Source organism: Rhinatrema bivittatum, chromosome 12 (assembly GCF_901001135.1).
Source record: "Rhinatrema bivittatum chromosome 12, aRhiBiv1.1, whole genome shotgun sequence".
In the NCBI taxonomy this organism is placed as follows: Eukaryota; Metazoa; Chordata; class Amphibia; order Gymnophiona; family Rhinatrematidae; genus Rhinatrema; species Rhinatrema bivittatum.
In genome coordinates, this window is record NC_042626.1 from 44,652,388 (window position 1) to 44,666,678 (window position 14,291).

The 14,291-nt window shown below is 42.4% G+C and overlaps 1 protein-coding gene and 1 long non-coding RNA gene across 3 annotated transcripts in view; one reads left to right on the forward strand and one right to left on the reverse strand.

Annotated features, from left to right (window-relative positions):
- Window positions 1–14,291, forward strand: part of LOC115074090 — a 60,342-nt gene that overhangs the window by 39,875 nt on the left and 6,176 nt on the right. The window lies entirely within an intron of this gene.
- FOXRED1 (FAD dependent oxidoreductase domain containing 1) overlaps window positions 1–14,291 on the reverse strand; it is a 56,936-nt gene that overhangs the window by 15,757 nt on the left and 26,888 nt on the right. For both annotated transcript variants that reach the window (XM_029573220.1, XM_029573219.1), the window contains 3 exons: window positions 11,365–11,466; window positions 7,488–7,564; window positions 2,571–2,731 (listed from right to left, as the gene is read on the reverse strand). In XM_029573220.1, coding sequence (XP_029429080.1) covers window positions 2,571–2,731; window positions 7,488–7,564; window positions 11,365–11,466 — 340 coding nt within the window. The remainder of the gene's footprint in view (window positions 1–2,570; window positions 2,732–7,487; window positions 7,565–11,364; window positions 11,467–14,291) is intronic.

Consider the following 14,291-nt stretch of genomic DNA (forward strand, 5'->3'; position numbering starts at 1 on the left):
AGATAAAGCATAAGCACTGGTAAATTAAATGTAAGACATTGATAAGTCAGGCTAAGAAAGAATTTGAAAAGAAGTTGGCCATAGAGGCAAAAACTCATAATAAAAACTTTAAAAAATATATCCGAAGCAGAAAGCCTGCGAGGGAGTTGATTGGACTGAAACATAGAAACATAGAAACATAGAAATGACGGCAGAAGAAGACCAAATGGCCCATCCAGTCTGCCCAGCAAGCTTCCCTCATTTCTTCTCCCATACTTATCTGTTTCTCTTAGCTCTTGGTTCTAATTCCCTTCCACCCCCGCCATTAATGTAGAGAGCGGTGATGGAGCTGCATCCAAGTGAAATATCTAGCTTGATTAGTTAGAGGTAGTAGGGGTAGTAACCGCCGCAATAAGCAAGCTACACCCATGCTTATTTGTTTTTACCCAGATTATGTTATACAGCCCTTATTGGTTGTTTATCTTCTCCCCTGCCGTTGAAGCAGGGAGCTATGCTGGATATGCGTGAGGTATCAGTTTTTTTCTTCTCCCCTGCCGTTGAAGCAGAGAGCTATGCTGGATATGCATCGAAAGTGAAGTATCAGGCACATTTGGTTTGGGGTAGTAACCGCCGTAACAAGCCAGCTACTCCCCGCTTTGTGAGTGTGAATCCTTTTTTCTTCTCCCCTGCCGTTGAAGTTATGCTGGATATGCGTGAAGTATCAGTTTTTCTTTTCCCCTGCCGTTGAAGCAGAGAGCTATGCTGGAAATTTGTGATGTATCAGTCTTTCTCCCATGCCGTTGAAGCAGAGAGCCATGCTGGATATGCGTCGAGAGTGAAGTATCAGGTACATTTGGTTTGGGGTAGTAACCGCTGTAACAAGCCAGCTACTCCCCGCTTTGTGAGTGCGAACCCTTTTTTCTTCTCCCCTGCCGTTTAAGCAGAGAGCTCTGCTGGATGTGTGAAGTAACAGTTTTTCTTTTCCCCTGCTGTTGAAGCAGAGAACTATGCTGGATATGCATTGAAAGTGAAGTATAAGAATGGAGTGATCAAGCTAGTTGAAAGGCATCAGGAATAGAGGAAGGTGGAGGTAGTAATTTGGATATTTGGTTTGGGGTAGTAACCGCCGTAACAAGCCAGCTACTCCCGTCTTTGTGAGTGCAAATCCTTTTTTCCACATTTCCTCTTGCTGTTGAAGCTTAGAGTGATGTTGAAGTCACAGTAACCATGTGTATGTTTATTGAATAAGGGTATTGTCTCCAGGCAGTAGCCATCATTCTGGCGAGTCACCCACTCTTCATTGGCGGCCTCTTGACTTTATGGATCCACAGTGTTTATCCCACGCCCCTTTGAAGTCCTTCACAGTTCTGGTCTTCACCACTTCCTCCGGAAGGGCATTCCAGGCATCCACCACCCTCTCCGTGAAGAAATACTTCCTGACATTGGTTCTGAATCTTCCTCCCTGGAGCTTCAAATCGTGACCCCTGGTTCTGCTGATTTTTTTCTTATGGTAAAGGTTTGTTGTTGCCTTTGGATCATTGTTAGATGATCAAGGGATTAAAGGGGCACTTAGGGAAGATAAAATTAAACACATTATTTGCTTCAGTGTTTACTAAAGAGGATGATGGGGAGATATCTGTTCCGGAGATGGTTTTCAAAAGGTGACAATATAGATGAACTGAACCAAATCATGGTGAACCTGGAAGATGTGGTAGGCCAAACTAAAGAGTAGTAAATCATCTGGACAAGATGGTATACATCCCAGGGTTCTGAAAGAACTAAAAAATGAAATTTCAGACCTATTTCAATTAATTTGTAATCTATCATTAAAATCATCTGTTGTACCTGAAGATTGGAAGGTGGCCAATGTAACCCCAAAATTTAAAAAGGGCTCCAGGGGTGATTCGGGAAACAATGGACAGGTAAGCCTGACTTCAGAGCCGGGAAAAATCGTGGAAAGTGTTATAAAGAATCACAAAACTTTAACACAGACATTCACCACCCTTACTTAGCAGAATGTGTCCATAACATTCATACCACAACACATTTTTCTTGTACAGCTTTCCAAAAACGGTGCTGGCCTGCCCCATCACCATTTTGTTGTTGTCAACTTGGAGCCAATCTGAAACATTTTTCCAGGGACGACGGCAGGATGGAGCAACTGGAGATTGCTCCTGACCCTTTCCCTCTGCTGCAGATCACTTTGGAAGGGGTAAATGGAGGTTGGGAAGGTCCCTGGATGGGCTTGACTCAGCCCAACCAGGTAAGTGCCAGCTATGGTGTATTGGTGGGGAGTGGGGACCAGGCAGAGGGAGAGGGCAGTTTATTGTTTATTCTGGTTTAGCAAACAAAATGAAGCAAAGGATCAAAAGAAACTGAGAAATTAATTTACTCCCACTCCACCCCGAAACAAAAAAAACCAAAAAACTTTTTGATCGCACATCCCTAGTAATAATTATGGTGTAATTACTGCATTGGGATAATATTGTATTTTCCAATAATTCTGTAAAATGTTGTTATATGTTAGTATGCATAAAAACTATAATAAATTGGAAGAACTTTAAAAAAAAAAATTTATACTAAGAATGTACCTTTTTTTGGGTTCCACTGGTACTTTGATCCCAGCCAAGGTGTCTGGAGGCCCGTTGCCAATTGTGGCCATCTCGGCCACCTTTCCTGACCAGGCACCAGCTGCATTCACCACTAGAGAACACTCCACAGGCTGGTATTCCAAACTATTGGGTGTCTGGACCTGAAATATAACCAGAGGAAAGACTTAGCAGATTCGCTTACCTGTAACAGGTGTTCTCTGAGGATATCAGTCCCGACAAGTGGGTTTCATCATCTGATGCAAACTTTCTGAACTTTGATTGTGCCTCATTGAACATGCCCCATGTGGGGACCCCGTCAGTCTTGTACCTTTATATATACAGTAAGTGTCAGCCAACTACCAGAGGAGGTGGGTGGGTTTCACGAGGACTGACATCCTGCTGTCCGCAGAGAACACCTATTACAAGTAAGCAACTCTGTTTTTGCCAAGGACAAGCTGGATGGCAGACTACCCCAAATGAAAATAGGAGAAATCACTGCAAAGTACCAATGAGCACAACAAAATATTTTTTATGGCAACAAGCCTTTTTTTTCCATTTTATCTTATCTAGGAGGGACAGCCTAGAATAAAAACAATGAGCATAGGAGGGTGTAGAATTGGGTTCTACATGTGAAACAGGTTGCACAGGACAGGCTGGCCAAACCCACTACCACGTTAGCCATCCCTGTCCAAAACAATAGTGAGATGCCAATGTGTGAAGAGAGCTCTGCATCACGGCCTTGCAGATCTCCATGGGGACCAATTGTAGGCAAGGCACTGGATGCTGCCATGGCTCAGACAGAGGGTGGCTCATCAAATTCAGGCTTGCCTGAAGGAAGTGCAATCTGCTAGCCAACTGGATAAAGTCTTCCTGGCAATGGCAATCCTCAAGTGTGTTGGTGTCAAAAGAAACAAAAAGCTGGGTGGACTCTTTGGACTTTAGTTTGCTCCAGGTAGAAGGCCAAGGCTCTCTTACAGTCCAAAGTGGGCAGTACTTGTTCACCTTTGGTGGCCATGTTTGGAAAGATGATCGAATGGTTAAGATGGAATTCCCATCTGCTTAGACAGGAACTTAGGAGGGATAAGCAGAACCACCCTATCATGATGAAGCTTGGTATAAAGTGGATAAGTTACTAGAGCCTGGAGCTCACTGATCCTGCACAACGAAGTGATAGCCATCAAAAATACAATCTTCCAGGTATTTCAGAACAAGTGGCTCAAAGGAAACTTATCAGCTGGGACAAAACCATGTTGAGGTCCCAAGACAGAGCTGGAGGCCTGATGGGAGGCTTCAAATGAAGCAGGCCTTGTATAAACTGGACAACCAAAGGCTGTACGGAGATGGGGCCACCTTCTACATGCTGGTGATATATTCCAATTGCACTAAGAAAGAGGTTCTCGACCTTTTAGGAAGCATGGATCCCTTTTCTTTTTTTCTAACTTTATATTTATTAATTTCAAAATTATAAGAAGGAATACACCTTGCTTATAGTAAAAGATGATTTGTTATACAATCCACAAAAGAAATCAATACAAAGAAGAACAAATATAAATGAAATAGTTATTATAAACCATTCATCATCTGAAGTAATATTAGAAGGAGGAGAGAGAAAAAACAGGAGAGACAAGGAAACAATTAAAGAAACTGACATAACATGACTCAAGCAGAGATAAATTCAAATGGATCACCATCTAGACCTAATTATTCCCAAGAAAGAGAGAATACTTCTGGAATTGATGAAGGATTTAAGTTGATCAGGTAGAAAGAACACAAAACAATCATTACGATATCTGATAACAAATTTGCAGGGATATCTGAGAACAAAAGAACCCACTAAAGAAGTGGCCTAAGACCTAAGAGCAAGAAATTCTCTTCTTCTCTCGTGTAGAGTGAGCAAAATCAGGAAAAATCTGAATTGTTTATCCATGGAATAAAGGAAGCAATATTTCTAAAATCTCTTTTCATCACCTCGCTCACTTCCTGTGCAGATTTTGGCAATGTTCTAGAGAAAGAAACAGCACGTTTTAGCAGAGTTTTGGATATACATAGAGCAGGAGAGAGAGGAGTTGAAGAGGACTCCTAGGTTATAGGCTGAGGGGACTGGGGGGATGACCGTGTTATCCATAGAAATAGAGAAAGGAGAAAGAAGGGAGGTAGGCTTGGGAGCAAAGATAATGAGCTCTGACTTGGCCATATTGAGTTTAAGGTGGCAGCAGGACATCCAGGCAGTAACATCACACAAGGAGGCTGAGATCTGGGGCTGGATTCCTGGGGAAATCTCAAGGAGGATCTGGGAGTCATCAGCATAAAAATCGTATTGAAAGCCATGAGAGGAAATCAGAGTACCAAGGGTATTAGTATATAGCGAGAAGAGAAGAGGGCCAGGACAGAACCCTGCAGCACACCAATTGATAGTGAAATGACAGTAGGGAAGGAACCACCAGGGGAAATGATAAAAGTATGATGGGGAGGTAAGAAGAGAATCAAGAAAGGATAGAGTCCCAAAATCCAAGAGAGGAGAGATATCAAGGAGTAGGTGGTGATCAACATTGTCAAAAGCAGCCAGACAGGTCAAAGAGAATAAGGACAGAGTAAGACTGGCTTCAGCCATAAACAGGTCATTGGAAACTTTGGCAAGGATTGTTTCAGTTGAATGTAGAGGGCGAAAACTAGACCAGAATGGATGAAGAATAGCTTGAGATGCAAGTCATGACAGCAGTAGTTTGCAGGCAAAAGGGAGAAGGGAGATGGGACAATAATTGGCAAGACATGTAGAATCCAGTGAAGGTTTTTTAAAGGAGTAGTATGATTACAGCACATTTGAAGGCAGCAGAAACAGTAGCAATGGAGTGTGATAGATTGAGGATGTGACAATGTCACCACCAAGTTGTTAATTCTAATCTCCAACATATTCTGTAAATCTCCAAGTTATTCTGTAATAACTTAGCTTCAATAAAGCATTAATATTGTTACTAAACTTCTCTAAGCTAAAATTGTTACTTACCTTCACTACAGTGTTAATATTGTTACTAAGTCATCATGTAAGAAATAAGAAGCCCGAGTCTTATTTGATATATTTACTGTAAACCGATGTGATATCTGATTAAATGTAGGTATATAAAAATAAATAAATAAATACGATGAAAGGATGAATGCAGTGGAGGTGGAGATGGAGCTGAGGAAGTGGGTGGAGACAGAGTCAGAGACACAAGTAATGAGTTTGGAGGAAGAGAGAAGACTAGGAATTTCCTCCACTGCGATTTCAGGAAAGGAGGAAAGAAGTGGGGGGAGGGGGGGGAGGCAGGTAAAGGGGACCTGGTTGAGAACTCAAGACTAATTTTGTGAATCTTGTCATGGAAGTAGTCATCCATAGTCTGAGCAGAGAGTGAAGGGGAGGGGGGGAGGCAAGGGAAGATTGAGGAGGGAATGGAGTGGGGCAAAGAGAAGGTGAGGGTTTGATGTAAGAGTTTGTCAGATGGACATAGTAGTCTTGTTTGGCAAATGTAATAGCAGACTGGAAAGTAGTCAGCATGAATTTGAAATGTATGAAATCTGCAAGTGCACAGGTTTTTAGCCAGAGACATTGTGTAGAACGGGCGCAGAAACTTAGGTAGTGAAGTCTAGAGGTGAGCCAAGGCTGGGGTTTAGTGCGCCCTACAGGACAGGTAAAACAAGGGGCAAGTGTGTCTAAGGCTGAAGAGAGTTCAGTGTTGTAAGAAGAAACTGCTTCATCCACAAATTCAGACAATGTTGTGGAGGGAAGGAGAAATGAAACAGCAGTGAAGGAGATATAAGGATCAATAATTTGCAGATTCCCAAAGGTGTAGGTGGTGACAGGATGAGATGTGGGGGAGGGTGGTTTAATGTGAAAGTCAATTGATGGTCAGGTTGGAAGAACTGAGCTGGTGAAGTCTGAGAGACAGCAGTTAGAAGCAAAGACTAGGTCAAGGCAGTGGCCATGCTGGAGAGTAGGGGTGGTAGAGTCGAGTCAGAGATCAAAGGAAGAGATTAAAAAATGGGGTTTGGGGCATAAGAGTTAGAGGAGTCATCAACATTGAGGTTAAAGTTACCAAGAATAAGGGAAGGGGAAGATGGTCAATGAAGAAAGCAAGCCAGGAATCAAAATCTATGAGAAAGGAGAGGGAAATTTATCATGGGGTTGATAGATGACAGCTACCCAGAGAGCTAGTGAAGTGAGCAAGCAGATAAAATGGACCTCAAAAGAAGAAAAAGAAAAAAACAAAGAGTGGGATTCAGGTAGGAGAAGGGGATGAAATCTATAGGAGGAGGGGAAGAGTAGCAGTATAACACCACCACCACGGCCTACTGAATGAGGAGTGTGGGAGAAGAGAGCAGCAACTAAAGCAGTGTCCTCAGGGAAAGCCCAGACTCCGTTAAGGCAAGGAGATGATGAGAACGAGAGGTAAGAAGGTCATGAATACAGGCAAGCTTCTTGGAGACAGAATTCAAAGGAAGCATGAGAAGGGGAATAGTGATAAGATTGGAGGGGTTACGGCTTGATATAGGACGGTGGAGTAAAAATTGCCTTGAAGGTCCAGGACTGGGATTGATATCCCCGGCTGAAAGTAGGAGGAGCAGGAGAATACGGAGAAGACAAGCAGAGGTGTGCCAATAGCGACAAGGGTGAGATGGAGTCAGGGACAGTGGAAATGGCAGGATGAGGGGAAGAAAACTGAAGTTCAAGAGCAGTGGGCAGTGCAGATCACAGAATGATAGGCGAGATAGAAAATGTAGAGATAGGGGAGGGTGAACTTGATAGTAGTAGTGGTTTGCAGCAGGGAATAAGATTAGAGAGGATTAGTATCAGGAGGAGAAAAGGTATTGTATATGATGTTGAAGTTATATGTTTATGGTTTAAACTTCCTTGAAAATCTTGATCCTGGAAGCCGGACTCACATTAATTACTTTGATGCGTTTGAATGTCACCGGCTCCCCCGTACTTGTCACCATGTCACGTGTGAAGAACTGAAAACCTAAAAAAAAAAAAAGAAAAAAAAGGAGAAAGTTCAGTAGAAAGGATGTGACAGAAGCTCCATGCTGGCTGATTTAAAGAGCAGCTCTGCTATATTTCTAGATGGCATGGGGCATTGGTGCAGTGATGCCACCAAGGGATGGGTTAGGACTTGAAATCTAGAGGTACATACAGTATTCAAAACACCTACTGAGTGGGTAAAATAACCAGTTAATTTTAGCTGATTATCTTTAGACACATTGATCATAACCTGTTAGATTTAGGAAAATAGTCAGCTGAAAACTTAGCTGGTCAAAATTTGACCAGCTACATTTAGGATGGCTGGGTTACTCCAGCTAACTAGTTAGCACTGAAAATCTGTGCCAAACTGATTAAGTTAAAAAGACTAAAAAAAAACCATGAAACTGAGCCCTCCAGCAAACCTACCCCTGGTGCCTTAAATAAAATAGTGGTGCTCCAAACCCCCCATCTCTCTCCTAGGAAATCAGTTCCTGCATTTAAAAAAACAAAATAAAGCGATAGCATCCCAGGGTAGTGCCACCCATTCCACTTCCTTAAGATTTCCGAAAAGGCTTCCCACAAGTTGAGGGGAGGAGGTAACCATCTTACCTTCCCCTGCTTCAGTTAAATACTGAGGGGCCGAGCGCACTGTTTAACCCGCGGTTGGATGTGCGTCCACAGCCCCTCATGCTATAAGGGGATTAGCAAGTCCACAACGTGTGTCCAACTTGCCAGGAAAATAATAGTGCTCATCACTTGCAAGTCAATGAGGCTATTAGTTAGTCAGCCCACATGCAAAATAAATAAATAAATAAATGTACGTCTAATCTGCACATTTTTACACTCAGAAATTAACGCCTGCCCAGAGCAGGCGTTAATTTCTGAACATCCCAAAAAGTACTGCTTTTCTGTACATCCTCCAACTTAATATCATGGTGCTATTAAGTCGGAGGAATCAAAAGTTTAAAAGATTAAAAAAAAAAAAAAAAAAAAAAGAGTACCGGCGGTCAGATTAGAGAAACGGATGCTCTATTAACCAGTGTCTATCTCCCTAACCAGTGGCTGTGCGCAGATTAGGAAAGCGGACATCGATAAAGTCAGTGCCCATTTTCTCAACCCGCGGACAGCCAACCTCTCCCGGGCACCTGCTGCCAAGAAGGCGCTAGGGACGCGCAATCGTCCCTAGCGCCTTCTTGGCTGCGCGCCCCCTAATTTAAATATTGCATGATGCCCCCAGGAGAGGTACTTGGGCGCACACTAGGAAAGCAGGCACTGAACACTCAGCACCTGCTTTCGGCGCATTTTTTTTTTTTTTTTTTGCATCGGCCCCTACGTGATGGCAGCACTGAGAGCCTACTGTCATTTAGTATTTATTCTCCGCACTGAATAAATACTAACTGACCACTCCCCATTCAGAACTCAATGCAGGCTGTCCTAGCAATTGGCACTTACTATTCAGCCAATGCAGGAGGAAGCAAGACCGTCTTCTTCCCACCTGGCTTGGGGAAAATAACCTTTTGTGACTTCGAGAGGCATAGGGCCATTATATCTGAAATCCTGGGACGAGAACTATGAGAGGAATGGGGGAATTCGGAGCACCATTATTTTATTTAAGGAACCTGGACGAGGGATTGGAAGGGAGCTTGGCTTTCATGGTTTTTTTAAAATGTACTTTCACCAGTTTTATTTAAGGAAGCCAGGAGGAGATTTGGCAGGGGAGGGGAATTAATCTGCAAAAAATTATTTACAGAGTTATACTAGAGGTTCATGGAGTTCATGTTTCTTTCAAACTGTTTAATGGGGTCCCTGTGTGATGATCCAGAGGAAATCAAAATACACCAGTATTAACAGAATGCCAAAGCTACATAGAAACGAAACAGTCTGCCCATCCGCTCAATTATTTATTTAAAGTTTTTTCTATACCGGCATTCGTGATTAAAAATCACATCATGCTGGTTTACAGATAACAGGGGGAGTGAGTCAAATAACAGAACAATAACATGTGCGAAGGTCGTAAAGTTACATTAAAACAAGGTAAAGTCTAACTGTGGGAAAGAAATAGAGCAGGAAAACTGATCATTTAAGGAATAAATATTTACAATATATTGTGAATTAATTTAGCTCTATAAATTCCCATCACTCCCTTAGAGATCCCATGCTTTCTTAAATTCAGATACTGTTCCATGGATCCACCACCCTCTGTGTAAAGAAATATTTCTTAAGATTACTCCTGAATCTACCCCCTTTCACTCTTATCGCTTGTTCTAAAGCCTGGTTTTCGCTGAAAGAAAATTGCCTCCTATGCATGTAAACATTGGAGATATTTAAATGCTTCATCATATTTTACCTATCTTGGCTTTCTTCTAGAATATACATGTTTAGATCTTTAAAAAAAAATTAAATTAAAAAAAAGTGTATCCCCCATCTGTTTTTGAATAATGACTGCTGACCATTTTAGTAGCTATAGTCTGGTAGGGCCGGATTTAGGAACAGGCAATATAGGCAATGGCCTCCGGCGCCAAATTTTTATAGGTGCTGACAATGCATGCCTAAATTCAGGCCTGCTGCCTCTTACAGCATCCCCCTTTATCTCCATGTTGTGGCGCCAGCTCTACAATAGAAGCAGCAGCAAACAGCCAAGAAATTCAGCATGTGGGAGAAGGAGCAAGGCTCATGGGGGATATGAGAGAGGTCTAGAACGGGCAAATGTGTATCGGTTATTTTCTCTTTCAGATAATAGGACTAGGGGGCACTCCATGAAGTTAGCAAGTAGTACATTTAAAACAAATCAGAGAAAATTCTTTCATATTCAACGCACAATTAAGCTCTGGAATTAATTGTCAGAGGATATGGTTAGGGAAGTTAGAGTAGCTGGGTTGAAAAAAGGTTTAGATAAGTTCCTGGAGGAAAAGTCCATTAACTGCTACAAATCAATTTGACTTAGGGAATAAACCACTGCTATTACTGGCAGTAGTAGAATGGGATTTATTTAATGTTTGGGTACTTGGCAGGTACTTGTAACCTGGATTGGCCACTATTGGTAACAGGATGCTGGGCTTGATGGGCCCTTGGTCTAATCCAGTATGTTCTTAAGGTTGGTGACTGTGCGAGGGCTGCAGGGTTCAGGGTTGAATTTCCTGCTCTTCTTGCTGCTTCTTTTGGTGTGGGGCCCGCACTATGACAGATGAGGGCGATGCCATAAAAGGGGATCATTTCAGCAGGGGAAGGAAGGAATTGTCCCTGCCCCCACTAACTGCAGCCACCCTCTGGACGGAGTCTTTGTGAATGCAAACAAACTAGTGAATTCCACTCAAATAAGGCAGTACAGAGGTCCATTATTGGTCCTGGAAATAAACTGGATTCTTATAGATTGTGACCTTTTATAGAATCAACAAAAGAGCAATCCATGGATAATGATTAAATGTATAAAATTTGAGGTCAGACAAGATTCCTTTTACAACATTTTTCTTCTCCAGCATGATATCATGGATTATCTGTATGATGGTTTAATAAGTAATATAAGGAATTCAGAAATTAGTTGTACAACACACCAGTGGGAGACTGCAAATATTTGTTTTAAAATGTTCACACAAGTGGACCTAGTTGTACTTTATAATAACATGACACGGTTGTAGGAACAGAAGCCTTGGCAGCTGAAACCTCATTCTCATTAAACCATTTGGCTAACAGTATCAGAACTTCCTGCCTTGCTATTGCTTTTAAAATATTTAGGACCTGCAGGTTCACAATGGGTTAAGAGGCACATCCTTAGTTCCTGCTTTGGGAATAAGAATAGCTCACCTGCTACATCACCATGAGTCTGATACACTCCCATGGACAGGGCTTTCCGTCGGAAGGCATTCAGCAACATCCAAGGGTCAAACCAGCCCTCGTTCTCCAGACCTGACCGGTACCAAAAAAAGCCTTATCAGTACCTGCATTATATCAACATTTTCTAGAAAATATATGTTACTATACAATTTGTATAGTTTTAAAGAATAAAGAAGTGGGGCAGCTCTGAAGGTCGCTTATGGTTAACAGAGATCTGCACCACCATGTGCTTCAAGTCATTCTAATATTTGCCAGATAAATTTAATGTGGTCTGACAACTTTGAAATCTGGTTCAGTTACCATACTTTTTGTTCTGTTGTTGGTCATTCACTAACAATAGCTTAGTTATCTAATTTAAAAATGATAAAAAAAAAAAAAAGACACCTAGTAAATATATTTAAAAAACCTAATTACATTTAATAACCCTTAAATTGAAAGATACCCACTCCTTAATCTGCTTTTAAGACTTAAGCAAATTAAGATGCAGATTGAAACCTAGCAGCAAAATGGGGGCTATCCAGTATTTTGCAGAGACTTGAAGATTGGGCATCCAAATGGCAGATGAAATTTAATGTGGACAAGTGCAAGGTGTTGCATATAGGGAAAAATAACCGTTGCTGTAGTTACACGATGTTAGGTTCCATATTAGGAGCTACCACCCAGGAAAAAGATATAGGCATCATAGTGGATAATACTTTAAAATCGTCAGCTCAGTGTGCTGCAGCAGTCAAAAAAGCAAATAGAATGTTAAGAATTATTAGGAAGGGAATGGTTAATAGAACGGAAAATGTCATAATGCCTCTATATCGCTCCATGGTGAGACCACACTTTGAATACTGTGTACAATTCTGGTCGTCGCATCTCAAAAAAGATATAGTTGTGATGGAGAAGGTACAGAGAAGGGCAACCAAAATGATAAAGGGGATGGAACAGCTTCCCTATGAGGAAAGGCTGAAGAGGTTAGGGCTGTTCAGCTTGGAGAAGAGACGGCTGAGGGGGGATATGATAGAGGTCTTTAAGATCATGCGAGGTCTTGAACGAGTAGATGTGACTCAGTTATTTTCACTTTCGAATAATAGAAGGACTAGGGGGCATTCCATGAAGTTAGCAAGTAGCACATTTAAGACTAATTGGAGAAAATTCTTTTTCACTCAACGCACAATAAAGCTCTGGAATTTGTTGCCAGAGGAGGTGGTTAGTGCAGTTAGTGTAGCTGGGTTCAAAAAAGGTTTGGATAAGTTCTTGGAGGAGAAGTCCATTAATGGCTATTAATCAATTATACTTAGGGAATAGCCACTGCTATTAATTGCATCAGTAGCATGGGTTCTTCTTAGTGTTTGGGTACTTGCCAGGTTCTTGTGGCCTGGTTTTGGCCTCTGTTGGAAACAGGATGCTGGGCTTGATGGACCCTTGGTCTGACCCAGCATGGTAATTTCTTATGTTCTTATGTAATTATCTACCTGCTGGTGGGAAGTTGTATGTGTGCATCCGATGCGGAGCTCCTGGCTCTCAGAGAACAAGTCAAATCTCTGGAGACCAGAGTGAGAACCTAGAGAAGTTGAGGCAGACAGAGGTTTAAGGAGGCCTTCAGGGACATAAAAGAATGGTCCCAACTCCAGTCTAGTAGCCTTTGTGCTGCTTTGGAGGAGCAAGATCACCTGGCAAGAGACTGTTACCTTGGTGTGGCAGACGTGATCCTGTAGCGAGGACCTGCCCTCCAGTTGATGCTTTATCCTTTTGCACAGAGGATGCATCTCCAGAAGTCCATTACCAGGAAGGAAGGACGGCCTTTGTGGTGGGCAATTCCATCATTTATAAAGTAGATAGGTAGGTGGCTTGTGGGTATGAGGATCACTTCATAACTTGCCTGCCTGGTGCAAAGGTAGCAGATCTCATGCGCCACCTACATAAAACTTTAGAGAGTGATGGGGAAGAGCCAGCTGTTGGGGTCCATGTAGGTACCAATGACATAGGAAGGTGCAGGAGGGAGGTACTGGAGAGTAAATTTAGGCTCTTGGTAGGAAAATGAAATCCAGAACCTTTAGGATTACATTCTCAGAAATGCTCCCTGTTCCACATGCATGACCCCAGAGGCAGACTGAGCTCCAGAGTCAATGTGTGGATGAGATGATGGTGCACAGATGAAGGTTTTAGATTTGTTAGGAAATGGTGAACCTGGCTGCAGGAGCTAAGTTTAAAAAAGGAATGTAGTAAGCTACTATAAACCAGGTTCCAACTCCCACAAGCTTATGTGTTGGAGCCTTACAGTGTGGACCAAGCTGCATCTGGATTTGAGTGATGTGTTTTGGACTGGCAGAGACTGCAAGCTGCTACAGCCAAGGTGAAGGAATATAAAGATAATTCAAAACTCCTGTATGCTCTCCTGTAAATGACAAATGTTCTGCAGGAGCCAGTGTCTGGCACATGCAGTCTTGGAAGGTTGTGAGCGGGCTGTACTGTTTGGCCTGCCCAGAGAACAGCACTACATCGCCAACAGAGGCTGGGAGACCTTTTAAGGAAGAAAAGGTGCAAATTTGGCTGGTTATGTCTGTGTGTGAGGAGTGGAACAGCCAGGAATTGGAGCCAGGAAGAGAGGAGTGTATTTGGCAGCCCTGCAATCAGTTCTTCTCCCAAAGAGCTTATTATCAAGAGGTAGAGACAAAAGTCTACACTCTGAGGAAAGAGAGAGACAGACAGCTGTTCTTACTTCATAGCAGAGTTACATGTAAAATCCCAATGAGGGACAGAGAAGCCAAGAGCTGAGAAACTTTCTATCCAGGCTCAGCAGCACATGTCTGATCATCATCATAAGAGACTAAGTTAAGTAATCTAAACTTTGCACAGAGAGTAGCTCAGCAGAGGAGGGAGAAGGTTTATTTCCTTGCCTTTTGTCATAA